Source organism: Lissotriton helveticus, chromosome 6 (assembly GCF_964261635.1).
Source record: "Lissotriton helveticus chromosome 6, aLisHel1.1, whole genome shotgun sequence".
Classification (NCBI taxonomy): domain Eukaryota; kingdom Metazoa; phylum Chordata; class Amphibia; order Caudata; family Salamandridae; genus Lissotriton; species Lissotriton helveticus.
In genome coordinates, this window is record NC_136067.1 from 1,495,899,019 (window position 1) to 1,495,926,698 (window position 27,680).

General features: G+C 50.1%; 1 protein-coding gene across 2 annotated transcripts in view; it reads left to right on the forward strand.

Annotated features, from left to right (window-relative positions):
* Nucleotides 1–27,680, forward strand: part of USP34 (ubiquitin specific peptidase 34) — a 2,681,755-nt gene that overhangs the window by 1,650,406 nt on the left and 1,003,669 nt on the right. For both annotated transcript variants that reach the window (XM_078649291.1, XM_078649292.1), the window contains exon 57: nt 4,654–4,734. In XM_078649291.1, the coding sequence (XP_078505417.1) occupies nt 4,654–4,734 (81 nt within the window). The remainder of the gene's footprint in view (nt 1–4,653; nt 4,735–27,680) is intronic.

The window sequence follows — 27,680 nt, forward strand, 5'->3', positions numbered from 1 at the left end:
AGGTCTGGATGACTACTGTGCAGCTTATCTTGATGATATTGCTGTCTTTAGCTCCACTTGGGAAGATCACCTGATCCACCTGAAGAATGATTTGGAGGCCCTGCAAAAGGCAGGCCTAACTATCAAGGCTACCAAGTGCCAGATAGGACAGAGTCCGATTGTATACCTGGGCCACCTTGTAGTTGGAGGTCAGGTTCAACCATTGGAGAGCAAGATCCAGACCATAAAGGACTGGACTGCTTCCACCACCCAGACACAGTTCAGAGCTTTCTTTGGCCTGACTGGGTACTACAGGAAATTTGTCAAGGGGTATGGTTCCATAGTGACACCCCTTAATGGCTTAACTTCCAAGAAAATGCCAAAGAAAGTTCAGTGGACAATAAGCTGTCAAAAGGCATTTGATGACCTGAAGAGGCCATGTGCACTGCTCCTATTCTGCAAAGTCCAGACTACTCCAAAGAATTCATTGTTCAAACAGATGCTTCTGAGTTGGGTGTAGGTGCTGTTCTTTCACAACTGAATAAAGATGGTCAAAACCAGCCAGTAGCTTTTATTAGCAGAAGGCTGACCCCTAGAGAGAAACGTTGGTCAGCTATTGAGAGGGAGGCCTTTGCTGTGGTTTGGGCACTGAAGAAGCTGAGGCCATACTTGTTTGGTACTCACTTCAGGATTCAGACAGACCATAAGCCCCTCTTGTGGCTAAATCAGATGAAGGGTTAAAATCCCAAACTGCTTAGGTGGTCCATTTCCCTACAGGGGATGGACTTTACAGTGGAACATAGACCTGGGACTGACCATGCCAATGCAGATGGACTCTCCCGATATTTCCACTTAGAACATGAAGACTCAACTGGTCAAGGTTAGTTTAATGTCCCTAAGTTTGGGGGGGGGAGGGGGGGTTTGTAGGAGAGTAGGGTCTGCTTCCTATGGTCACCCCCACTTTTTGCTGTGATTCTCTGGTTTTTCAACTTTGATGTGGCTGTGGGCCTGCTAATCATACCCACAGCCCAACTGTTCTCTCTCTTAGTTGATACCATGTACTTTAGGTACACACCAGATTGGGTATTGGGTCACCTTTGTGAGTCCCTGTATAGTGTACCATAGGTACCCAGGGCAGAACATAGACCTGGAACTGACCATGCCAATGCAGACGGACTTTACAGATATTTCCACTCAGAACATGAAGACTCAACTGGTCAAGGTTAGTTTAATGTCCCTGCGTTTGTGGGGTGGGGGTTGTGTAGGAGAGTAGGGTCTGCTTCCTATGGTCACCCCCACTTTTTGCTGTGATTCTCTGGTTTTTCAACTTTGATGTGGCTGTGGGCCTGCTAATCAGACCCCCAGCCCAGCTGTTCTCTCTCTTAATTGATACCATGTACTTTAGGTACATACCAGATTGGGTATTAGGTCACCTTTGTGAGTCCCTGTATAGTGTACCATAGGTACCCAGGGCATAGGTGCATCCAAGGCCTACCAGGGGCTGCATCATGTATACTGCCACCCCTGGCTGGCCCTCCGAACTGACACCACAGGCTGATCACTCAGCTTGGGTAAGGTGGTGTAATCACCCCTTACTTAGATATAGTATATATATATATGTATATATATATCTATACCTATACCTATACCTATAAGTCACTCCTATGGTAGGCCTCGACAATCCTAGAGGCAGAGTGCTTGGTTTTGTGTGAGAGGGTGCCCTAGCAAGAGCTGAGTCCCTCTGCAGCTTTCGGAACCATCTCCTTATAGCTGTTCTATGATATAGCCATACCATATACTCTTAAGTGCATTATAATCCTCGCGGTTAATGCTAACCTTGGTTTGGCTTTATCAAAACATGTTGTGTAAGGTGTCAAACACTTTGGAATACTACCCCTGCCATTTCTGGCAGTAGGGGTAGCATTCCACCCTTCTAGAGGGAAAAGACATGTATGTTACTGCTTTACCCGGTTAAAGTTAAACAGAGCCTCATCATCACAAAATGGATGCTTCTGCCACAGACATGAGTCTGACCACCTGGTGCTGGGGGAAACTTCGGCAAGGGCGGCCTGGACAATAGGTTTCCTGTCCAGGGAGGTGCTAGACACAGGTTATGTGTATTGGGGCAGGGAGGGCTGCATTCAGTGAATGCATCTAGACATTGCCTGGGGCACACAAGGTGCTCCATGCATAGCCCGGTTCAAACCAGTTGCTGGGGCACTCCAGCCCCAGCTCTGGCGCGAAACTGAACAAAGGGAAAGGGGTGTAACCACCCCCTTCTCAGATCCACCCATTGGAGGGACCTAGACAGGTAAACCAGCCCCTTAGCTTAGTATAAGTATAGGAGCTGTGTCCCCAGGACTTTAGATTATCCTGGAAAGAAACTTTGATACAGGACTCTTTGACCTTTGACGTTTCTATTCCGACTAGAAGACTGAAGACATCTCCCTTGTGGTCAAGGAGTGACCACCTTGTGCAAACAGGCACCACCAGTAACTTGCCGGTCTGCTTTGTCGACGCTCCCACCGGAACCTGAAGACTCAGCGACACAGGGACTGGATTCTTAGACTTCTCTAACTCCGACCCACATCCACAGCAAAGCTGAGACCCGTGGCGGACACAAGAGACGTGGGACCGGACACCCTGGACATCCTGCATTTTGCTAACAGCTCGACTACCGAGGTACCCTCGCAGTTGTGCATTGGGGTATGAGAAGCCCCAGACCCGAGCGCCATTTGCACCAAAGCTCAGCCTGCCACACGCCACGAGTGCCGCGTGGGGCCTGCACTTGCATTTCAGCTCGACGCGTCTTCCCGGTTCCTTGTTCGTTGGCTAGTGAGCCCCCTGAAGACTTCCTTTTTGAACTAAACTGCTTTCCTGGTTGCTCCAGGCTTGCTCCAGCTTCCCTTCAAAGGAAAAGCGCCATAGACCTTGCTGGTCTGCAACAGAGCCAATCTCGACATCCTGCGTGGGTTGCGGTTGCCAAGGCCTGCTGGGTCCAATCCGGATACTGACACCGCAGTCAACTAGATCCATCGTGGTACAGCTCGTATCCAGGTCCTGGTCATCGTCGATGCCTCCTGGACCTCGTGGCCGAAGAGACAAGCTCACCTTCTGCTTTCACGTTCTTCTCGACTCCGATCCACCCTTGGATCCACCCGTACACTTTTCCCTCTGGTCTCCTGCAGCACTTCTTTGAGGCTCTCCATAGAAAACGACAACGAAACCCGACACCAAAGGCACCTATGCACCTGGCTTCCCTGTGTGAGGTAACTCGAGTACTCCGGTGCTCCCGTGGGTCTTGACTCTCGAACTGTTCTAGTGTAAAGGGGTTTTATTGTAGTCCATCCGGAAGTGTCCATAAACAGTAACTTTGTAACTTCTTCGTTTCCCATTATAAGTCAATGGTAACTCGCGACTGTGTTTAGACACTGCACGCGTCTCCCGTGGGCCTCCTACTTCCTAACCTTTGGTTGTTTAGTGTAGCCCCAGCGATTCCACAGGCCCTAGGCCTGCTGACTAACTCTCACGTGGTTCTTACACCACTTCTTTAGTATATGGTTTGTGAGGCCCCTAGGGCATAACTGTATTTGTGCAACTTATCGTATGCTAATTGACTAACGTGCGATGTACTTCGATCTCTGACCTCATAAAGAGTGCAGAGGGGTCGTGTTTAGAATAAATACATATATATTTGATATATACCTTGTGTGGTGTCCTTTCATTTGGTATTCAAGGGATTATAATTGGTAAAACAGCTTGCTTCACATGCTCTCTGAAGTCATAGCCTAAGACTGCTGGTCCATGCTACCACTAGGATAGCTTGTCTATAAGATTGACTTTACAACTACCATCAATAAGGGTCGATTAGACTGGTGCAAGGTGCCCACTAGAATAGTGGACATCATATGCCAGGCTAACTTCTTACACTGACCACTTGCAGCAACCAAAGCTTGTTAGTGTCCGGACAACTCCGCGGAACAAAACCGATCTGCACTTCGAGGAACTTCAGGACCAACGAGGCTTGCACCTAGAGTGGCCCTGCAGTCTTTTTTGTCCTTTCCCTCTACCAGTCAAACCGAGAACCAGACAGGTGGGTGCAAACCATTGTCACCACCCAGGATGAGGGGGGCAGGATGGTATCAGAAAATATTCAGTGGCCCCTGGAAGCTTGGATCTAAAAAAAAATATTTTTGGAGTGGACTTCTATCCTCCTCACTCAGGATTAGGCCCTAGGCATGTACCAACCCTACGTCCCGTAATAGCTTCTAAGAGAGAGCCCAGCCTGATTATGCAAGGGTGACATCTTCTTCAATAGGCAAATGTGAATTGTGAATATATGACTATATCTACAGTTGAAATAAAATTTGTTACCTCTAGTTGTGGTTTTTCTAGCATTAATATATTCTGTTTTACCACATGACTTGCTCAGTTGGCCTTTGAACGCACAGTGCTGTGCCCATGTGAATTCTCAGACTGTCATCAGGGGAATTTTTAAACTGTAAAAAAAAAAAAAAAAAAGTTCAACGCCTTATTTTGTAAACCGGCTCACGGCAGAGTAACACTTTTTTCGAATTATTATTTATCAAAAAAAATGTACAAATTAATATGTATTAAAAGATAATAGGTATTCGTAACGTGGAAAAGTTTAATAGTACCATTTTGTATTTGCAGTGGTTTTTGGATCGTATGTCTGATGATGAGTGGTGGCCAATGCAGATATTAATCAAATGTCCCAATCAGATTGTCAGACAGGTATGGTATTTTTATTTGTATTCTGTGTTTTATTAACAATAGCCTGACTCACAAAGATTTCTTTCATGAAAATATGCAACTGACTCCTGGAAATTCATGAGTGAATAGGAATGTTTAGAAATATCAAAATTTGAATGCTTCCCCTCAACCTCTGCGTCTTATTAAAGTCCACCCCAAAATATATTTGGGTATGACAATGAATACAGAGGAGCACTTGGCAACTTCTTAAAGATAAGCTGAATCAATAAACAATTATTTAATGAGAAATGGTGTGCTTGACCGAGAGAATCATGAATCAAAATAAGTGTTAAACTCTAGAAAGTGCAAAAACGTCAGTGCGTTAGGAGCCATGGATCAATATCTGACTCGTGCCAAAAGGAGTCTTTAGTAATTCCTGAATGACGGATTATTTTCCTAAATGCGCAATGAGATATGATACACACCTGATGTCGGAAAAATTTAGTAATAACTGGAGTGTGCATTTAGAATGTTTTCAAAGACTCTTTTACTGTGGAACTAAGTCAAGAGTAAGTCATACTTTCTCCCTACAGAGTGCTTGTCCATTTGTGAAATGGTTAGGTACTTGAATACTAATGAGAATAATTGGATATTTCTAAACAGATCACTTTGATTTGCTAATTTGTCATTTATAACAAGTATAAAATACTAGGATATCATTCATGATGCCATTTGAGATGTCATTGATGTCATTTAGCGCATCATGAGTGATTTTGTGTGTAAGGTCATAAGCAGTGCATGATGTAGACATGAGTTACATTTAGGTTACCCAACCATAACTGTTAATTTCCCTAATAATAACCGCTGAATTTCAGTGATATTTGCATTTTGTTTTGTAACCATAGCTGTACTTTCCCTGACTGTATGGATTTTTTTAAACATATGTTAAAGATAGCAAAGCTAACCTTAACTTTACCTTGCGTTTTCAGTGAATTTCAACATTTTTTTACATACCCTCTGCAATTTTTCCTTACACTTAACCTTATATTTACAGTCAACCCCCACTGGGTAAGGCCTTTAGCCTTGGGCAGCGGGAGTTGGTCGAAGGGTCTAGCCTATGGCCAGACCCAGTGGTCAACCCATCCTGCACATGGAGCTTGCAGGGTCTGTAGCCAACGTCTCCAAGTGCTCCAGACATGTTTTATGCATCAGTTTACTTATACCAGATAGCAACAAACACAAAGGGCTTAACAGTAAAAGTACAGTATTTGGTTCCCGAAATGAATGCAGGAGCGAAGCTAAGGTCTAAATGGTTTCACAAAAAATGTCCGCACAATCAGTGAAACCGGCTATTGGGATAAACAGTGAACATGCACAGAAGGGCCGCTTATAGCCTGAAAACTGAAAACGGCAATCTGCTTCGATACTTCCAGGAACGTAAAGTCTGAACTGCTTCTGAGCGTCACATTGCTCTGGAATAGTAAGTGCCGTTCAGTAGGCTAAGTCTTCCTTTTTAACCTGGCCACACCCAACACAGCTACCTGTAGTTCTGCTGGGCAATTTAATCCAGGCATGGCAGTGTGGTTCTTTGCAGTACTGCCATCTCCTGATTTGCATTTTGGGCAGCAGTGTGTAGTATGCTGGCTCTGCGTATACTATGTCAAAGTAAGGTATAGTGTGCACAGAGTCCAGGGAGTTCCCAGAGGTATAGCAGAGGCTAAATTAGGTAAGTACTACCAGTTCTCTTTGTGGTAGTGTGGGCGAGCAATCTTAAAGAAACACGTTAGTGATAGATTCCTTACCTTAGAATTACCCCCAGGCGTCAGACTGGATCTGGAAAGTTTTCGTCAGCAGTACCTCACGTCAAAAGGTGGCTTTGTGTGGCTCTGCGCCTACCGTTAGACGTGGTCACCAGGATGACGTCGCGGCAGCTACTTAGATGCCACCCTCACACGCTGAAGTCAGTTCTTTCTTTTACCGCACCGGCAAGAGCAGATCCGGGAAGAGCAAGTACCCCAAGTCACTTTTTGATTTAATTTTTTGAGATTTTTTGTCTCCATTTTTCCATTTTAAGTCCTGCGGAGCCTGTCGCCGCATGATGTTGGTGACCGTCCCCTACGACGTGTGTCTCTACTGCCTGGTGCACGACCATGACCCCAGGCCGTGCTCCGACTGTCGAGACTTTGCTTGAGCGGTCCGGAAAGTTACTGGAAGCCTGGCAGTCGACTCCGCGCTGTTCGAGGTCCCAGCCGAGGAGAAGTCGAGGGACTGGTCGCGGAGCCACCATCCCCATTCTTCGGGTTCCAAGTCCTCACACTCAGGGTCAGGTATGTCGAGGCACTCGAAGAAGCGTCCGCGTTCTACGACTTCCCTGCGCCTGTCGCGCGACGCGGCTGAGGGTGCAGGTGGTATAAGCCCTACAGCTTCAGCGGAGTCTATGCTGTCGATCCCGGCCTACCCACCCTACCTTTCCGGGATCTACTTCCGCCCAGGTGCAAGAATTTATTGCAGCCATGGCTGGCCTTTTTGGGCCGTCGGCCCCGCTAGTGTGACTTAGGGCCCCGCGGGCCCGACCGGGGGTCCTTGCCCTATGCTGCCTGCGACCTAGGTTTCAGCGCCACCGACGACTTCGGTTGCAGGACCCCCTTGGAACCAGGCCTGGGTCCCAGTAAATGCCGGTTGACCGTACGACTGCTCCACCGATGTCGACTCCCCTGGTACTGCCTGTGAAGTCGTCCGGTCCCCCTTACGGCGTCGCCCCCGGTTTCTGATGGATGCATCTGCCAGTGGATTCCTCACCTTGTGAATATCCCCCTGCGTCAGCAAAATATCCCCCTGCGTCAGCAACATTCGGAAATTAATTTTGTAGCTTCGCGCCGATGTGGACGACGTCACCGACTCCATAATAGGCCCACGTCGGCGTGATGACATCAGTTCCCTTTTTTCCGCGTCGTCGACTCTTAACGGTTTTTGAAGGATCCTCTGTAGCTTTTATAGTAACTTTGTTACTGTTTGTTGGTTTCAGTGTCTTCTTCTTTCTGTCAAGATGTCCTCGAAGAAGACCGGATTCAAGCCATGTGGTGAATGCGGGAAAATGATGTCAATCACGGACCCGCATGAAGATTGTGTATGGTGTCTGAGCTCGGACCATGACGTCCAAGGGTCTCCCTCCTGTAAGAAGATGAATCCCAAGGCTCTTCGTGAAAGAGAGGCGAAGCTCCTGGTTGCTAAAATGAAAGGTAAAAAGGACAGGAAGAGCTCGAGGTCACGATCGAGGCGGTCGAGGTCTCGTTCGAGGGCGTCTTCGAAGTAGTCATCGGGGCATGCTTCCAGATCGGCAAGAAAGAAGCACAAGAAGAGGAAGCATGGATCACGACATCATTCTGGAAAAGATTCGGATTCGAAGCCAAAGTCACCGAGTATAAGGCATCGTAAAGATGATAGATCTCATTCACCAAAGGCTCTGGATCCGAAGGTGAGGCTTCGCCCATGGAGTCACCGGAGTATTCAACAGTCCAAGTGTCGAATCCCTCTCCGGCGCCGTCTCGAACACCAACTCGAGCGGAGGAAGAGGCTCCCTTGCCTGAGGGTTCGACGAGTCCGGCACACCAACCCGAGGAAGAGGTAGACAAGACCCCGGTGCCTCCTCGAGAGCAGCCTGTGGGTCTATACCCTCCCTTTCCTGGCCCGGGACAAGACCCTACACAGTATTTAAATGCCATGTATGGTGTCTTCTCGAGAGCCATGTACCCCTCTGGAGCACTGGTTGGTCCCATCGGTCCGATAGCCTATAATCTGGGAGTCCCCCAGATATATGCTCCAGCGCCGTTCATGCCATTTATGCCGGCTCCGACGCCGCCTTGGCATTTCTCGGCGCCGCCAAGGTCTTCGACGCCGATTCCTTCGACGCCGGCTCCAGTTCGACCTCGAGAACAGCGGCCTGGCCCTCTGGCTCCGAGTTCGACGCCGACTCCGGCTCCATCGGAGTCTATTGCGGATCCGCCGACGCCTTTTCCGAAGGAGAGGTCGAGACGTGAGGCTCAGCGACTTCTAGAGGAACAGAGGTACAGAGAAGCGGAGATAGAAGAAGGTGAGCTGCAGGAATCAGAAGATTTCTTTGAGGACCTAAGGGAGGCTAGTGGATTGGAGCTGTCTCCGCATTGGGAGTTATTCTCTGTCCCAGATGCCCCTTCAAAGGATGTGGCACCATATCATGTGGTCATCAAGAAGGCAGCAGAACTGTTGAATTTGAATCTGCCTACTGCGGAGTACAAGTCTAATATATTGACAGAAGTTCTCCACTCTCCGTCTTCAGTGGTAGAGCCTATGCTTCCTTTCAATGAAGCTTTGACAGAGCCAATTTTGGAGGTGTGGAGTAGACATCTTACGGCTCCTGCAGTTTCTAAAGCTGTCGCAAGAAGGTATAGGGTGGCTCCTGGAGACTCAGACTTTTTGTCTTCACATCCTTTGCCAGAGAGCTTGGTGGTGCAGGCAGCCTGCTCCAAGAAATCTTGAGGTGCTTTCCCTCAGGTGCCTGGGGACAAAGATTAAAAAAACAGGACCAATCCGCAAAGAAAGTTTTTTCGTAAGCGAGTATGGCTCTCAAGTCAACTAATGCCACATGCCTCTTGGGGCGTTACATCCATGCTTTGATGGATTCAGTGAAGCAGTTGGCCCCTAAAACTCATGAGGAGGACAGAATTTTTTTTAATGAGGTGCTGGTTGACACTCAAGCTGCTGCTCGGCAAGTCATCCAAAGTGGGTTGGATACAGCTGACTCGGTGGCGAGAGTCATTGGATCTTCTATTGCCACCAGGAGAGCGGCCTGGTTGAAGACTTCTGAATTCTCTGTGGATGTCCAGGCTGCCTTAATGGATCTACCCTTTGATGGCTCGGCCCTTTTCGGAAAGAAGGCTGATGCTGCGTTGGAGAGATTCAAAGACAGCAGAACTACAGCCAGGTCTTTGGGTTTACAATCCAGAGAAACTGTGAGCAAAAGGTTTAGGGGGTTTGGAAGGTCCTCCTTTCGTCCTTACAAGCAGTCTCAGCAGCAGCAACAACAGCAAAATCCGCTGTATAAGTCATACAGAGGCAAACAAAGGGCTCGTCCTCGAGGACGTCAAGCATCCTCCTCCTCCTCTTCTTCTCCCCACCCCCCTCCAACATCAGCAAAGCAGCCCTAGATCCGCCATTCCGGATCATGCGGGTCCTGTGGGGGGTCGGCTTACCTATTTTCTACGAGATTGGTGTGAGAAGTTGGCTTGGTATATGGTGTTCACTATTCTAGTGATCACCTTGCACCAGTCCAAACAACCCTAATGGTGATGGTTGTAAGTCAACCTTATAGACCAGCTATCCTAGTGGTAGCGTGGACAGAACAGTCTTAGGCTAAGAGACTCTTGAGGGCGTGTAAAGCCAGCTGTTTTACCATATGTAACCCCTTGAATATCAAATGAAAGGACACCACACAGGATATATATAAAATATAAATGTATTTATTTACTAACACACTCCTCTGAACTCTTTATGAGATCAGAGGCCAAAGCACATAACAAGATACTTAGTCAGAATACGTTAAGTTGCACAATTTACGGTTAGGCCCTAGGGGCGAAGCAAACCAAACCATATACTAAGAAAGTGGTATATGTACCACGTCACGGAAAAAGGAAAGGCCTAGGGAATCGCTGGGGCTACACTATCTGAACAATAGTTTAGGAGTAGGAGGCCCACAGGCGGCGCGTGCAGTGTCTTTACACACACGCGGGAGTCAATGCAAAGTCAATGGGAACTTAGAAGTTAGATTTAGAAGGATTTAGGACACTTCCGGTTTAACTAGGAGGAAACAACTAAAGACCTAGACACTTGGATAGTCAATACCCTTGGGAGCACCGAAGTTCTCGCGTTACCTCACCCACGGACGGCGGGTGCGTAGGTGTGAAGATGTGTCGTGTTTCGACGTTGAATCCTATGGAGCCTTGAAGAAAGATGCTGCAGGCGACCAGGAGGAAGATGTCCGGGTGGATCCAAGGGTGGATCGAGGATGAAGAGGACCAGAAAGCAGAGGGGACAGAGTCTGGGTCACTAGCCAGTGACCGGGTGGAACCAGACGACGTTGAGGAGCAATCAGGTGCTGTCTTGAAGCTTGTCTTGGCAGCCACGTGGACCAGGAGGCGTCGACGACGACCAGGTGCTGGAGAGGAGCTGTCCCATGAAGGTTCTCGCAGATGGAGGGGTCGACTTCCGGATTGGAGTCAACAAGCCTTGGCAAAGGCAACTCACGCAGGATACAACAAAGGCTTCAGGTGCAGACCAGCAAGGTCTGAGGTGCCTCATCTTTGCAGGGAGGCAAGGGCCAGTCTGGAGCAACCAGACCAGCGAGGTGATTCAAAAGGATTGTCGTCACAGAGGCTACTAGCCAACGGGCCAGCAACCGGACAACGCGTCGAGCAGAACACATGCAGAAGGGCCCCACGCAGGGCTCGTGGAGTGTGGAGGGCTGATCTTCGGTGCAGGTGGAGCTCGGGTTTGGGGTTTCTCAATCCCCAGTGCACAGCTTCGAGGATGCCTCAGGAGCTGCACAGTTAACAAGTTGCAGGCTTTTCAAGATGTCCGGTGCCACGTGTCTCGTCGCCTCCACGGATCTCAGCTGTGCTGCAGTCGTGAAGAGAGAGTCAGAGAGTTCTGGAAGTCTGGGTCTTGTCAGGCTCTGTGCTCGGGGTCTGGCGGGAACGTCGACAAAGCAAGCCGTTCATTTGCTGGATGGTGCCTGGTTGCCCAGGGTGGTCACTCCTTGGCCACAAGGGAGATTCTTCAGTCTTCAGCTTCAGCAGAACGTCGAAGGTCCAGAGCTTCGTGTCAAAGTTTCAAATCAGGATTAATCTAAAGTCTCAGGACTCACATTCCTACCTTTATACAACTAAAAGGGGCTGGATTACTTTCTAGGTCCCTCCTATGGGTGGGACCAGGAAGGGGGGTGGTTACACCCCCTCTCCTTTGTCCAGTTTCACTCCAGAGCTGGGACTGGAGTGCCCCAGCAACCGGTTTGAACTGGGGTATGCATGGAGCACCTAGTGTGCCCCAGGCAGTGTCTCATTCTATTCAACCCTCCCTGTCCCAAAACACAAAGTCCTGTCTGGGGTGGTGCGCGCACCTTCCTAGGCAGGAAACCTATTGTCCAAACCTCTGTGACTGGCAGGACTCCCAGCAGCAGGAGGTCAGACTTGTGTCGGTGGCAGCAGCGTCCATTTTGTGACGCTGGGGCTCTGGTTAACTTTTAACCGGGATAGTCAGCAACAACATGTCTTCTCCCTCTAGAAGGGTGGATTGCTACCCCCGTAGCCCGAATTGGCGAGGGGTAGTATTCCAAAGCGTATGACACCTTACACAACATGTTTGGATAAAGCCAGACCAAAGTTAGCATTAACCGCGAGGATTATAATGCACTTAAGAGTATATGGTTTGGTGATATCATAGAACAGCTATAAGGACATGGTTCCAAAAGCTGCAGACAGGCTCCGCTCATGCTAGAGCACCATCTCACACCTAACCAAGCACTCTGCATCCAGGATTGTTAAGGCCTGCCATAGGAGTGACTTATAGGTTACTGTGTGTCTATATATAAGGTTAGATATAGGAATACTTTACCTAAGCAAGGGGTGATTACACGACCTTGCCCCAGCTGAGTGATCAGCCAGTTGTGTCAGTTTGGATGGCCAGCTAGGGGTGGCATAATACATGCTGCAGCCCCTGGTAGGCCTTGGTTGCACCTATGCCCTGGGCACCTAGGGTGCACTGGTACAGGGGCTGATAAGGTGAACCAATTCCCAATTGTGCATGTACCTAGAGTACATGGTGTAAATTTAGAGAGAGTGCATCTGGGCTGTGGGTCTGATTAGCAGGCCCTCAGCCACATCTAAGTCGAAAACCAGAGAAGCAAAAGCAAAAAGTGGGGGTGACCATAGGAAGCAGACGCTACTCTCCTACAATTGGGAATCGGTCACATCGGTCCTTTGGGTTCTTAATCTCGTGGAGAATGGGTATGCTCTTCCCTTTCGGGAGTTCCCTCCAAATTACCCTCCTTGCCAAGGGTTTTGCTCAGAGGACCACCTGCTACTCCTGCAGGAAGAACTCCTGGCGTTACTGAGAAAAGGTGTGATAGAGGTGGTTCCGGAGCAGGAAAGGGGTCCGGGATGCTACTCCCAGTATTTCCTGATCCCCAAGAAGGATGCCAGACTTCGTCCAATCCTGGATCTCAGGGTTTTGAACATCTTTCTGAAGCAGGGGAAGTTCAAGATGCTCACCCTTGCGCAGGTTCTTCAAGCGCTGCTGGAAGAAGACTGGATGGTGTCAATCGACTGGCAGGATGTATATTACCACATCCCCATTCTGAAGTCGCACAGGAAGTATCTCCGTTTTACGGTGGGTTCGCAGCATTACCAGTTTGCGGTCCTTTTGTTTGGTCTTACTACTGCGCCTCGAGTCTTCACCAAGGTGATGGCTGTGGTGGCGGCACATCTCAGAAGATCAGGGATACCAGTTTTCCCTTATCTGGACGATTGGCTAATCAAGGCAGAATCCCCAGAGAAGGTGCTCCATCATCTGCAAGTCACAACTCAGTTGTTGTTCAGATTGGGTTTTTCGATAAATGTACCCAAATCTCACCTGGTACCCTCCCAGCGCAACCAGTTCATAGGTGCTGTACTGGATACAACTGTGTGTCGGGCATTCCCTCCTCCTCAAAGGATTCGCGACATACATGAAATGATTCCTTTATTTTACAATGGAGCGGTCGTTCCAGTCCTGAAGGTCCTCCGTCTGTTTAGTCTGATGGCTTCCTGCATTCTGTTGGTCAACCATGCACGCTGGCACATGAGAGCACTCCAGGTGTGCCTCCGCAGGCAGTGGTATCAGCACAACGGAGAGCTCAGGGAGTCAGTGAGGATTTCCAGAGAAGCTGCAGGGGATCTGTCTTGGAGCGTGGAGGGCAAACTGTCTCAAGGAAGGCCCTTCCATCTTCCTCCGTCGGTTGCCACAGTAATAACAGATGCATCCACTCTAGGGTGGGGTGCTCATCTGGGGGATCTGGAGATCAAGGGTCTTTGGTCTCCAGAGGAAAGGTTGCTTCACATCAACCTACCTTTTAGAGTTGCAGGCGATACGTTTAGCGCTCAAGGCCTTCCTCCCTTCCCTTCGCGGTCAGTCAGTTCAAGTCCTGAGTGACAACACTACCGCGATGTTGTATGTCAACAAGCAGGGAGGAGTGGGGTCGCAGTGCCTTTGCAGAGAGGCTCTGCATCTCTGGTAATGGGTTCAGGACCATCAGATTTGTCTGATGGCAAATCATCTGGCCGGAGTTCTGAACGTGCATGCAGACAGTCTCAGTCGGCAGTTCTCAGCCAATCACGAGTGGAGGCTTCATCCGGAGGTGGTTAGTCACGTCTTTCGGACGTGGGGAACTCCTCGGGTGGACCTGTTTGCCACTCAAGACAATGCTCACTGCCCGTCATTCTGCAGTCTCCAGTATCCGATGCAGGGAGCTTTGGGGGACGCGTTTCAGTCGAGTTGGGACTCAAAACTCCTTTACGTGTTTCCTCCCATACCCTTGATTCGAGTTCTGAGGAAGGTTCGCCAAGACCGGGCCCAAGCCATATTGATCGCCCCAGATTGGCCAACAAGGGTGTGGTGCACAGATCTTCTCCACCTCTCCTCGTGCCCACCACTCCGTCTCCCTCTCAGGGCAGATCTCCTCTCTCAGATGGAGGGGCAGGTTCTACACCCCCACCTCCAGACCTTACACCTTCATGCCTGGAGATTGAACGGGGCAACCTGAATTTTTTTTCTCTCCCACATGATGTGGTGGATGTCATTTTATCGGCCAGGCGTGATTCCACCAAGTCTATCTACTCTTATAGATTGTCTAAATTTGTTTCCTGGTGTAGGGAGAAGTCCATTGACCCTTTTAAGGCTCGATTGTCTGACATACTTCAGTTTGCACTTTCTTTGGCGCAGCAAGGGTTTGCTGTGGCTACGGTCAAAGGTTATCTTTCGGCCTTGTCGGCATTTCTCTGTCTGCCGGATCAGCCGTCCTTATTTAAATCTCCTATTGTTTTAAGGTTTCTAAAGGGCCTTACAAATCCATTTCCTCCTACTCCCTTTATTGTGCCTCAATGGGACTTGAATCTTGTGCTCACTTTCTTGATGGATTCACATTTTTAACCTTTGCACAAGTGTCCCTTGAGACTGTTGTCTTTTAAAATGGTCTTCCTGAATGCAATTACCTCGGCAAGGAGGGTAAGTGAGCCTCAAGCTCTTAGTTCAAAGCCCCCATTCTTGACCATTCATGCTGAACGAATGGTACTCAGGACCATGGCTGCTTTTCTGCCTAAGGTGGTAACTCCCTTCCATCTAGGGCAGTCCATTACCCATCCTACCTTCTATCCTCCCCCTCACCCTTTCAAGGAGGAGGAGAGACATCACCGCTTGTACCCAAAGAGGGTGGTGAGCTTCTACCTGGACAGAACCAGGGAGTTCAGAGTGGATGACCAGCTCTTTGTTGGTTTTGTTGGAGCCAGAAGAGGCAAGGCGGTGCACAAGCGCACGCTGTCGAGATGGATTGTCTTTTGTAACAAGATATGCTACTCTCTGGCGGGTAAGGAACCTCCTGAAGGTTTAAGAGCTCATTCCACTAGAGCAAGGTCTGCTACATCTGCTTTGTCTAGGGGTGTACCTGTAGAGGACATTTGTAGAGCAGCGACTTGGGCTTCCCTCCACACTTTCGCGAAGCATTACTGCTTGGATTCCGAAGTGAGGAGGGACGGCCACTTTGCGCGTTCTGTCCTCCAGGATTTTCTGGTTTAGGAGGGTGGACACCCTCCTCCGGGAGTGGGAACTGCTGTGGGACTCTATTCACAAGGTGAGGAATCCACTGGTAGATGTATCCATCAGATGAACAAGTTACTTACCTTCGGTAACGCTTTTTCTGGTGGATACAGTATCTGCCTGTGGATTCCTCACTGACCCACCCGCCTCCCCTTTGTCCACTCTTCTATACCTGATTTAGTGTAATGTAAATATTTTATTGTCAAAGGAGATGTGTTATTATGATTGCTTGCCTGCATTGACTACACACTGTGTGTGTTATTTTGATTATTTGGTACTGTGTACATTGTGTGTATATCTACTGGAGTTGATCCGTCCGTGTGCCTCGAAAGCACGGAAAAAAGGGCGGAACTGATGTCATCACGACGACGTGGGACTATTATGGAGTCTGTGAGTCACGTCGGCGCGAAGCTACAAAAAGATTTTCTGAATGTTGCTGACGTAGGGGGATATTTTGCTGACGTAGGGAGATATTCACAAGGTGAGGAATCCACAGGCAGATACTGTATCCACCAGAAAAAGCGTTACCGAAGGTAAGTAACTTGTTCTTCAGCCCCGAACTGAACACGGCGCCGGTCCGGCTTCGTTCGACGCCAATTCCGACGGTGCATTTCTATCCCTATGTTCAGCCTTCACCATTTCGACATGTTCCTCAGGCCATGGAGAAAGGGAAGGACTGGGAGGGGTCTGGGGACCCTCTCACACAGCAGTGTGAGTTGGACCCGAACTGGGCAGAAGAGTTAGGGGAGGCCAGTGGTCTCGACCAATCGCCCGACCTTGGCTTCCTTTCTCCTCCTTCTGTGGCGCTCCACCGTCACATCTGGCTGCAGTCCACTGGCTTCTCGGGATGACCAAAAGTCCCATATGGACATGCCCTTTGATGGCCGTCGCCTTTTCGGTGACAAAGCAAATCATGCCCTGGAGCGCTTTAATGACTCCCGGGCTATGGCCAAGTCCTTGGGTCTTTTCACCACGTGCACGCCCACTTCTGCTTTTTGTCCCTTTCATGGCCACGGAAGGTGCGCCCCAACACCTTCGTTCAACCACAACCCGCAGAACCAACCAAGAGGTGGCTGCGGACGTGGGTCCTGCATGGCGGGACAGGGGGCCAGCGGTCACGGCAGTCCACCTCCCACGCAGCATCGGCCTCAAAGCCTTCCTAGTCTGAGCTTTGAGGCGCATCAAACGCCAGTGGGCGGTAGGATTCGCCATCACCTCCCCTACTGGCGCACCATCACATCGGACAGGTGGGTGCTGCAAATTGTCCGAAGAGACTACTCCCTCCACTTCGAGACTACCCCTCCAGCCATGCCACCGCAGTACCACCGCATGTCGGGGGATCATCTGTAACTTCTGCAAGAGGAAGTTACGGCCCTCTTGGCCAAGGGGGCCATTGAGCGCGTTCCTGTGCCAGAAGTAGGTCGTGGTTGCTATTCCCACTACTTTCTGGTACTCAAGAAGGACAATGCCTTGCGTCCTATCTTGGACCTCAGGAACGTCAACCGCTTCCTTTGGAAGGAGAAGTTCAAGATGTTGACGCTGGCGCAGGTCTTATCTGCTCTCGACCCTGGAGACTGGATAGTAGCGTTGGACTTGCAGGACGCATATTTCTACATTCCCGTCCTGCCGGCCCACGGGCGTTACCTGTGATTCACGGTAGGCCACAAGCATTTTCAGTTCACCCTGCTTCCCTTTAGCCTTACCAGTACCCCTCGGGTATTCACGAAAGTGATGGCAGTGGTTGCAGCCCATCTGAGCAGATCAGGGGTTCCAGTCTTCCTCTATCTCAACGACTGGTTGTTGAAGGTGGGCTCGCATCCACGTCCAGACTACGGCCGACCGCCTGCATTTGCTGAGGTTCTCCATCATCGTGCCGAAGTCGCACCAGAGACCCTCTCAGAAGCTCCCCTTCATCAAAGCGTTTCTGGATTCGACGCGGTTTCGGGTTTATCCTCCCGAGCAGCGAATTAGGGATATTCAGGCTATGATTCCGATCTTTCAGCTTCTATCCCGGGTTTTCGTCAGGATGACACTCAGGTTGCTGGGCCTGATGGCCTCCTGCATCCTGTTGGTAACTCATGCCAGATGGCATATGCGGGCTGTGTAGTGGGACCTGAAGTCCCAGTGGGCACAGCATCAGGGCAACCTGTCAGATCACGTCCAGATGTCGAAGGGCACTGCACGACAATTGCAGTGGTGGCTCACGAATCGCGATTGGGTCAATGGTAGATCCCTCTCCCTTCCCCAACCGGAGCACACAGTAGTGATGGATGCGTCCCTCCTGGGATGAGGTGGCCACATGGGAGAGGCGGAGATCAGAGGCCTCTGGTCTCCGGCAGAGTCCAGGCTCCACATCAACCTTTTGGAGCTTCGGGCGATTGACTTGCACCGAAGGCATTCCTTCACTCTGTCTGGGGAAGTGTGGTGCAGGTGTTCACGGACAACACCACCTCCATGTGGTACTGCAACAAACAGGGCAGGGTTGGGTTGTGTACCCTATGTCGGGAGGCCCTGCGCCTCCGGACATGGCTGGAACATCAGGGCATTTCCTTGGTGGTTCGAACCTGGCATGTTCTCTGAACGCCAGGACGGACAAACTCAGCCGTCGGTGCATGATGGATCACGAATGGCGTCTGCACTCGGACGTGTCGCAAGGTCTCTTTCAGCAGTGTGAAAAGCCTTGGTTAGATCTATACGCCACCGAAGACAATGTCAGCAGTTCTTCGCATTGGAATTTCCAAGGCGGTACTCGCGTGGCAATGCTTTTCGACACGAGTGGAACTGCGGTCTGTTGTACACCTTTCCGCCTATACCACTTCTGCCCAGAGTGCTGAAGAAGATCAGGCGCGACCGGGCCCAAGTCATCCTTGTGGCTCCGGATTGGGCACGAAGATACTGGTATTCTGAGCTACTCAGCATGACCATCAATCCCCCGATCTAACTGCCTCTTCAGGAGGATCTTTTGTCGCAGCAGCAGGGGAAGGTCCTCAACCCAAACCTGTCCAGCTTCCACCTCCATGCGGCGGTAGTCGACGTTTTTATAAAACAGTTTTTATTAAAACAATTTGCAGAGTATACCAATGACAGCATAATTTGCATGGCATGTAAGTACACTACTATATTAGTCACATCATTTTCTTTACAATTCTCATAAACCACCGCTCATATGGTCCCCCTTCGTATCGGTCCCCTACCCAGGGGGATGTACTTTAGGAGGTCGTTCAGTGTAAATTGTTCAAATACTTGCATCTGAATCAGAGACCTCGGGAGGCGGGGGTTCACATATGCCTCCCCAGTAGGTGTTCCAACCTCCCCAGACCTTCTCCCATTTTTTCGGACAGCCTCAATGTATATAGACTGATCTTTCTGCGACCATCGCCAGGTCCATATCCTTGCACCACTGAGTGAGAGTGGGGCTAAGCCTAGACCCCCAGCGTTGTGCAATGTACCTTTTGAGTCCCAATTACGGAACCCCTTGGTATTGCCTAGCATCCTGAGCTTCTTTGTATCCCATAGTGGCATTACCTGCGTGATCACCCCTTCCCATCCAAGTGCTCGCTGTGCCTCAAACCATATACATATTGTGTGTAGTGTTGGTCCTGTGATATTGTGCCTCTTCTTTTTATTATACAAGGCGCTCATGATACCGGCTCGGAGCTAGAAGATGTCTATCCAGCCGGAACGCTGGGTCCTCTTGAGGAACATGAAGCCAGTGATTATTCGCGACGAGCTGGGAAGCCCAATAGTATGCTTTGATGTCAGGAAGAGCAATCCCGCAGTCGTACCAACTCCTAGTGAGTTTTTGAAGTGCTATGCAGGGCGTTTTCCTGTCCCAGAGCAGCGTCCTCACCTCCGCATTAATTGCTCCAAAATATGCTGAGGGGACAGGGAACGGAGTATTCTGTAGCGCGTATAGAAATTTTGGGAGTGCCACCATTTTAAAGAGTGCAGCTTGGCCCAGGAGTGTTAAAGGTAACTTGCGCCAATGTTTGACGTCTTTTTTGAATCGTGCCAGGGGTTGAGTCAAGTTTATTTCGGTGAATTGTTCACGATCGTGTGTTACAAATATCCCCAGGTACTTAAACCCATTTGTGACTATTTGCAGAGAGCACCCCTTCAGCAGCCGTGGCGGGGGACCCTGCAGGACATAAAGCAATGACTTGTCCCAATTGATGGTGTATCCGGACACCTGCCCAAATGCAACACAGATATCTAATAAACAATTAATGAAGCGCGCTGGGGACGTTAAATAAAATAGAATGTCGTCCGCATAGAGTGAAATACGATCCTCCCAGCCAATTGCCCACCTCATTCCCTGTATCGTGAGGTCCTGCCTAATCCACGCCACCAGCGGCTCTAGCACTATCGAAAAAAGCAGAGGTGACAGCGGACACCCCTGTCTTGTCCCTCTCCCCAGCGGGAATTCTTTCGATAGATAGCCATTAACTACCACCTGCGCCATTGGCCGTGCGTACAGTAAGCGGATCCACGCACAGAATTTTGGTCCAAAGCCCATGTGCTGGAGGACCACGAAACGGAAGGGCCATTCCACCAGGTCAAACGCCACTTGTGCGTCTAAAGAAAGTATGGCAGCGTCCTCTGCTATGGTCGATTTACGTTCTATTACACCAAACAGCCTTCTCAGATTGAGCGCCGTATTACGGTGGGGCATAAACCCTGACTGGTCTGGGTGTATAATTTCTGACAAATGCGGCTGTAACCTAGTGGCCAGAGTTTTAGCGAATATCTTTGCCTCCGCATTAAGGAGAGAGATCGGTCTGTAGGAAGTGCATTCATGCACCGGCTTTCCAGGCCTATGTATTGCAACTATGGTGGCAAGGCGTTGGTCTCTAGGCAGAATACCATTCGCTAAGCTCTCAATGAACATGGCTAATAGGTGCGGCACCAGGTGTGTTGCCCCTTGCTTATAGAATTCAACTGGGATCCCGTTGGGCCCCAGTGCCTTCTCGGTGTGCAGTGACCTGATCGCCTGTGTAAGCTCCTCTGGTGTGATGTCCTCATCTAAAGCGGTTACGGCGTCTGCATCGAGTGTGGGTACCCGTATATCGTGTATAAATACCAGGTTGTCTTCCACAGTTGCAGTGGCTACTGGTGTGTATATCATCTCGTAATGCTGCGCTAGTGCTTCGAAGATCTGTTGCGGTGCAGTCGCTAAATCTCCGTCCTTGGACCATATCTGCGTTATCCAGTTACTCGCCCTTTCTTTCTTTCCTAACCAAGCTAGTAACCGGCCTGCTTTGTCACCCTGACCGTATATCGTGTGCTGAGTATTGGTTAGTCTACTAGAGACCTCCTCGCGTGCGTACGCTCTGTATGCCTGCTGCGCCAAGTGTAGTGCATGGGTCGTCTCCTCCGTATTGCTAAGTGCATGCACCATTTCTGCCTGTGCCATGTCTAACTCTAGTTCATCAGTGTGTTTCTGGTGTTCTCTTTTCTTACCCGTGATCAATGAGATGGCGTGGCCACGGAGTACAGTCTTATAAGCCTCCCACAGAGTCGTCGGAGAGGGAACTGAGCCCTGATTTTCCTCAAAATAACATTTTGTGACCTGAATGAGTGCCTTCCGCAATCTACGGTCCTGGAGACATCCTGGTCTGATGGGGAATAACCTACGAGTCTGTGGGGTAAATGATGCATATGTAATGAGGACTGGGGAGTGATCCGATATGCCCCTGGGCAAATGTCTAATGTCTGTCATACCAAGCATCCCTGTGGCTAACATAAAGATGTAGTCAAGCCTGGAGAGACTATTGTGAACCCCAGAGTGGAATGTATACTGTCTGTCAACCGGGTGTCTGGTCCGCCACACTTCCAGCAGCCCAAGCGCCTCCACAAAGTCTTGCAGCCTATGGGTCGACCCACTAGCGTCTCTTGGGGGCTGCCGATCGATCGTTGTATCCATGACAGCATTAAAATCACCCCCAACAATCAGTTCTCCACAAGGGAGTGCAAGCAGAAATTTCCCCAGGTCCGTGAAAGCAGCTTGGTGTAGCGTCGGTGGAATATATACCAACACTATATTGTATGACCTGCCGTTCCATTGGCCTGTGATTGCCACAAACCGTCCCTGGTCGTCGTGGTATGTCTTGGTTACTACCAAAGGGAAGCGCTTATTTATGAGGACCCCTACCCCTCTAGATCTGGAGGTAAACTCTGAGTGCACCATCATTTGAAATCCCCACCTGTTTAGAGCTTTAACAGTCGTCCCCTGTGTCTCCTGAAGTAGTGCCACCGCCTGATTTTTCCGCTTCAGGTACTGTAGCACCAGTCCACGTTTAATTTTGTCCCCTAACCCATTCACGTTCCAGGAGATCACCGATAGCTGAGATGTCTGTCTCTGGGTGCTGTGTGTATGTGAGACAGTGTCTCTGTTACCCTGGCTTATGTCCGGCATAATGATCTAAAGAGGACAATCTCCCCTGGTCTACTCCGATGCGCTCTGTCACGTCATGCTCTACATTAACCTGTGTCATAACATCACAAAAAGGGGTTTCAACCCAAACTAAGAAACCGCCCACAAACTGATCCCATCCCCCCACCCCCCTCCCTGCTTCCCTGCCCAGCGGATTAAAACTACCCGCCTCCCCAACTCAGCAGAGTGCTTAAGTCCCATAACTGCGTACTTGCATGAGGGGGGGGGTGGGTAAGAGTCTTTCCATACCCCACCACTGGCCCCGGGAAAAGTGTCCTTTTCAGCCTGCAGAGGTGCTGTGCATGTCCAATGTCCAACCCTCCCATGGAGCCGCAGTCATCCACCTCTTGCAATGTCAATCACCATCATCGCCTGACTCTCCGGATAGAACTCGATCCTTTTGTCGATTCAGTATCTTAACTGAGGGCCACCTCAGGCCCTGCCATAATGTGGGGGCAGGACCTTGTGCGCCGCCGTTGCTCTAGTCCCGCTCCGTGGCTTCCTAATAGTTCCATTCTCAAATTAATTTGATGTCGCTTCCGTTTCGTGTCTTCCCGTTTAGATCTTGTGTTGCTCCCTCCTTCTCGCCTTAAGCCGTTTGCGAGGGTTGTCTCCGTCGTCTTGCCACCTGCCTGTGGCTCCCTTTCGCCGGTCTCGATCCCTCCAGCCAATCCTGCTCCTCATTTGGCGATTCAAAGAACCAGGTTTTCACTTCTGCTTCAACTCTCAACTTGGCTGGATAGAACATTGCTTATTTAAGTCCTCTATTGTGGAGCTCTCGTTTGACCTCCGTAAAATTGCGTCGCTGGGCAGTGACGGCCGCTGTGCAGTCCGGGTAGATTCTATCCAGGAAAACAGAAGAGGCACAACTGGAGCAGGGAGGCCGCTCAATTTAAGACAGAGCCGGGCATTTTACAAAATTGGCTTTCCAAAGACTAATTAGAAGGAGGACGCGAATATTTATAAATGCGCCCAGGCAACAGTGAAATTGTCGAACCTCCAGCCACGCACTGCCTTTCTGAACCCCACATAATTGGGACATTAGCTCTCTGTCATTTAAAAACGGTGGCTCCCTTGACCTCTTAAAGCAAATAGAGCGGACACAGACTTTAAGGACTGTGCACCACTTATATGTGCTTTGATATCCAGCTAACCGCACCTATCCATAAGAAGGTGTCTCAAAATGAAAGATACGTGAAGATAACCTCAAATTGAATACTGAGGCGGAATGATAATTAAATTTTTCAATTTTTTCAGAAGAATACTGTCCTGATGAAGGTGTTATTAGAAAACCGAAACGCTGCGTCGACAACTTTGTATTTTTAACTGTTCTTTATGTGAATTTACACATTTTTTACTTTATCAAATGGCACTGTATTTGTGTACTAAAGTATTGTTTTATATTGAATAAATTGTACAATTTTCTAAATATTTTTTTAACATTGTTTCTTTGATCTCATTTTTTATTTTTGTGATTTATTAGAAATGTGGTTATAGCATTTATGGGTTTGTGAGTTCATACTGAGCACGTTAGTTCCATTTTTGGAAAATTAGGGACTTTCTTCTATTTCTAGTCCGGGTAGAGGGTCAATCAATCAATCAATCAAGCATTTATATAGCGCACTACTCACCCGGGGGGTCTCAAGGCGCTGGGGGGGGTCCGCTACTGCTCGAACAGCCAGGTCTTGAGCTGCTTCCTGAAGGCGAGGTGGTCTTGGGTCAGGCGGAGGTGGGTCGGAAGGGAGTTCCAGGTCTTGGCGGCCAGGTAGGAGAAGGACCTTCCTCCTGTGGTGGCTCTTCGGATGCGGGGGACGGCGGCGAGGGCGTGGCTGGTCGATCGAAGCTGGCGTTTGGGAGCGTAGAAGTTGAGGCGGCTGTTGAGGTATCCTGGGCCTTGGTTGTGTAGGGCTTTGTGGGTGAGGAGCCGGAAAGTGATTCTCTTGTTGACCGGGAGCCAGTGCAGGTCTCTCAGGTGTCCGGAGATGTGGCTTCGGCGGGGGATGTCCAGGATGAGTCGTGCTGAGGTGTTCTGGATCCGCTGGAGTCTCTTTTGGAGTTTGGCGTTGGTTCCGGCGTAGAGGGAGTTGCCGTAGTCCAGACGGCTGGTGACGAGGGCCTGGGTGACCGTCTTCCTGGTCTCGGTGGGGATCCATCGGAAGATCTTACGAAGCATGCGCAAGATGTTGAAGCATGACGAGGAGACGGCGTTGACTTGTCTGGTCATGTGATCAGGGTCACCACACTATTATCTATTCGGAGAGGCGGACCGACCCTAGCCGCCTGCAGGATCGCATCTCTGTCTCGGAAAGTAAATGTTCTTGCTAGGATAGGCCGAGGGCCCGGTACTCTGTGTGCCCTTTCAACCGAGAAGAATTTGGAGAGTCCAAGAGGGCACAGTTGCGTTTGCACCAGCTCTTCCACAAATAGATCTACGGCTGGCCCCTTGACACTTTCCAGAACACCAACTAAGCGCACATTGTTGCGCCGAGAGCGCCCTTTTTGATCATCCAGTTTCTCTGCCAGTTGTTTGTGTGCAAGCTCTAGTTGGGGCACCTGCCGCTGTAGGGTAGCAGTGTCCTCTGAGAGGGCCTACGTTGTGGTTTCTACCTCCGCCACCCTTGATCCCATCTTAGAGAAACCGCCCTAAGTAGCATTAAGTCACTAGAGATGGTACCTATGGAGGTCTGCATTTGTAGCAGGGTGGCCATTACATTCTGGAGGGTAACCTCCTTTGGTAGTTCTGGTTACTGACTAATTGTGGCGCTGGCTGCCACGTTGGGTTCAACTTGCTGGTCTTTTGTGACAGCATATTTCTCGATGCGATTGCTTTGCACCAATCTGGCACTCATGGCACTGTAATGCGGAGTGTGGGCCTGTCGTTTGTGGCGTCGAGGTAGTAGTGTCTGTTCCTCACCAGTAGCTCCAGGCCAATACTTGGGGGCCGAGACCCGCCGGTACACACCTCTTTGTCCGGGTGTCAGGAGCTGCAGATGCGGTCTGGCACCTTCGCCGCGCAGTGAATCGCCGCACCCTACCAAGGTGCAGCGCAGTCTATAGACTCCAGTGGGATCTGTTCACCGTGCACGACCTGATGTTCCCTTTCAGCAGCATCACACTGCCTCTATGCCGTTGTCACACTCGCTCCCTCCACACACGGTGTCGCCACCCACCTTCAGCCCTTGTTGTAGGCCACCAGTGTCACGATCGTCGAACTCCTCGGGATCAGGGCGATGCTCGAAGGGGTCCACCTCCTGATTTCCCCACACTCTGACTAAATGACCATACACAGAGCCCTGAGGTAATCAAGGGAGGGATGGGAAAGGGAAGGAGCAGCAACAGAAGGTATACCTGAAATGAGAAGACGGAAGGGATTAGCAACATGTATCTCTAGCTACACACGATTATTCTCGCTATTTAGAACACCTACCTAGAATAACAACTTCTGGAGGTGAACCCTCCCATCTCCTGACTGGGGTAGTAAGTTGCGTCTCAATTTACTCAGATCAGTAGTTTCCTACAACACAAAACAGAAGTTAACATCACCATCAATTGTCCTCTCTATTATTCTTGGTAAACGCATACAATGCCACATACATACCATGTCAAGCTCTCCCTTTAATCCAAAGAAATGCCCTCTCCAGTAACCACGGTAAAACATAGGGTTGATATGAGCATGGGAGAAGGAGACAAAGATCTTTACCAAAGAAAAGTTGCTGCTCAAATCAAAGTCATGAAAGGAAATGAAAAACTCCACAGTACAATGTAAGGATTGTCGTGGGGTAGGGGTCTAAGAGGAACAGTCAAAACGGATGTACTGTGCAATCGTTGAGGGTTTATTGGTATAAGTCTTAGGGCAAACAACAAGTAAAAGTCTCATAGGACTGACAACAATAGAAAGTCTATCTGTGGCTCCTTTCTTCCTCCTTTACAGAAGTCCCCGGGTTGGGTTGGGTCCAGCGGAAGGTCTTCTTACTTGCGGAGGCGTTTCCCCAAAACAGAAAGAAAGAAAGAATACGCCGGGTTACTGGCGTGACCGATAACAACTATTTGGCATGAGGGGGGGAGAGAAGGACGTGAAGGGGATCACCAGGGACCACAACCGTGCTCTTTTCTACCCGTGAAAGGGGTGGCGCTTGCAGAGTTACTCCCGTCCCGTGACCACCCAGCCGCCCTCTACCCGCTCCCTCCCTCCGTGTAAAACACTCCCCGTATACGTGCCCGTACCTTGCGGAGCCACACTTCTCCTGTTCAAGTGTGGCTAGGCGGAGCGTGGTTCCGTCGGCCTCCTGGCTTGTCCTGCGGCGACCTGATGGCTGGTCCTACTCCAGTCTCCGATGACGGCAATCCAGCTCCGGTATCCTCCCGTGCAATGGCGAACTCCTCAGACGCTTCCTCCTCTGTTCCTGCGTTCGCGCTGTTCCGCTCCAGCTCTCGCGTTATCAGCGCCGTCGAGGTTACTTATTGGCTATCCGGGGATGACGTCGTTGATGTTGTTCTCGCTTCCGGGTAAACCCAGGCTGCCGTAGAGGGAGCGTGGTCATCCTGCACTCGCCGAGGCGGAAAGGAAGAGGGACATTGGTCAGCATCTGACTCGTGGCAGGTAGGGACCCCCTGACATACAACCAGCCGAGTCCAGCAATAAAGGTAGTTGTAGAGTGGCAGATATGATTTGATCCTTATACAAGAAAACACAAAGTTTAAACCTCCACCGAGGCTTACCAGACCGCCATCCGCTGATTCCTAGATGATAGGCAGGCTTTCAGTAGGTAGACAGCCTCGTAGAGGATCTCTGTAACGGAAAGGGGGGGGGGGGTTGCTCAGAATCCCTTTCACAGAGTAGCCGCCAGAAATCCCAATAGGTTGGAGTCACACTGGACTCTAAAGGAAGCAAGAATCCTACCCCGCAGCAAGCGGGAGGAACAACGATTATTTTCTGCCAATCCGAGCAGAAGAACTGAGGAAAAGGACCCCCAGGAATCCAGAAGCGCGTCTCAGCCGAGAACGCGAGGAGCCCTTCCCCGCTGCAGCTGCAAGCGGGAAGGACAACATGAAGAGATTCGGCTCAGCCGAGCAGAATCAGCGGAGCGGAACTCCAGGAAATAGGACTCGCGTCTCAGCCGAGAACGCGATAGAGTCCTGGTACGGAATCCAGAAAACAGAGCAGACCGCTCTGTAACACAAACCCAGGAACAACTTCAGAGAGAGAATCACGTACGGCGCTGCCTGCGCGACGTGAGATTAAATATCCTTAGCACCTCCCAGAAGGAAGGCATTCTGGGAAGTGTAGTTCGGTGACATGTAGATACAGCAGGCGCCTCAGTCAGATCCTGACCATATGCCCTCCTCCCAAGCGCCTCCTAGCTCCAGGTTTCCCGGGTTCCGGATATAGAACAGACGCACCGCACGGCGGTTGTGGACCCCTGAGCACGGTTCCCAGGAATCGTCCTCTTGACTGATACCCTTTCCAAGACACCAAGAACCACTACCGGCCCTTCCGATACCGGGAATCCAGTATACGCCGTACTTCGTATTCCAACTGGCCATCCCTCATCACTGAGGGTACCGCCTTGCGACGTGCGTGCCGCGCTGGTTTCAGCAAACTGCAATGGAACACCGGATGGATCCTCAACGTGGCGGTTGTTTCAGTTTGTATGCCACTGGATTTATTCTGCGGATA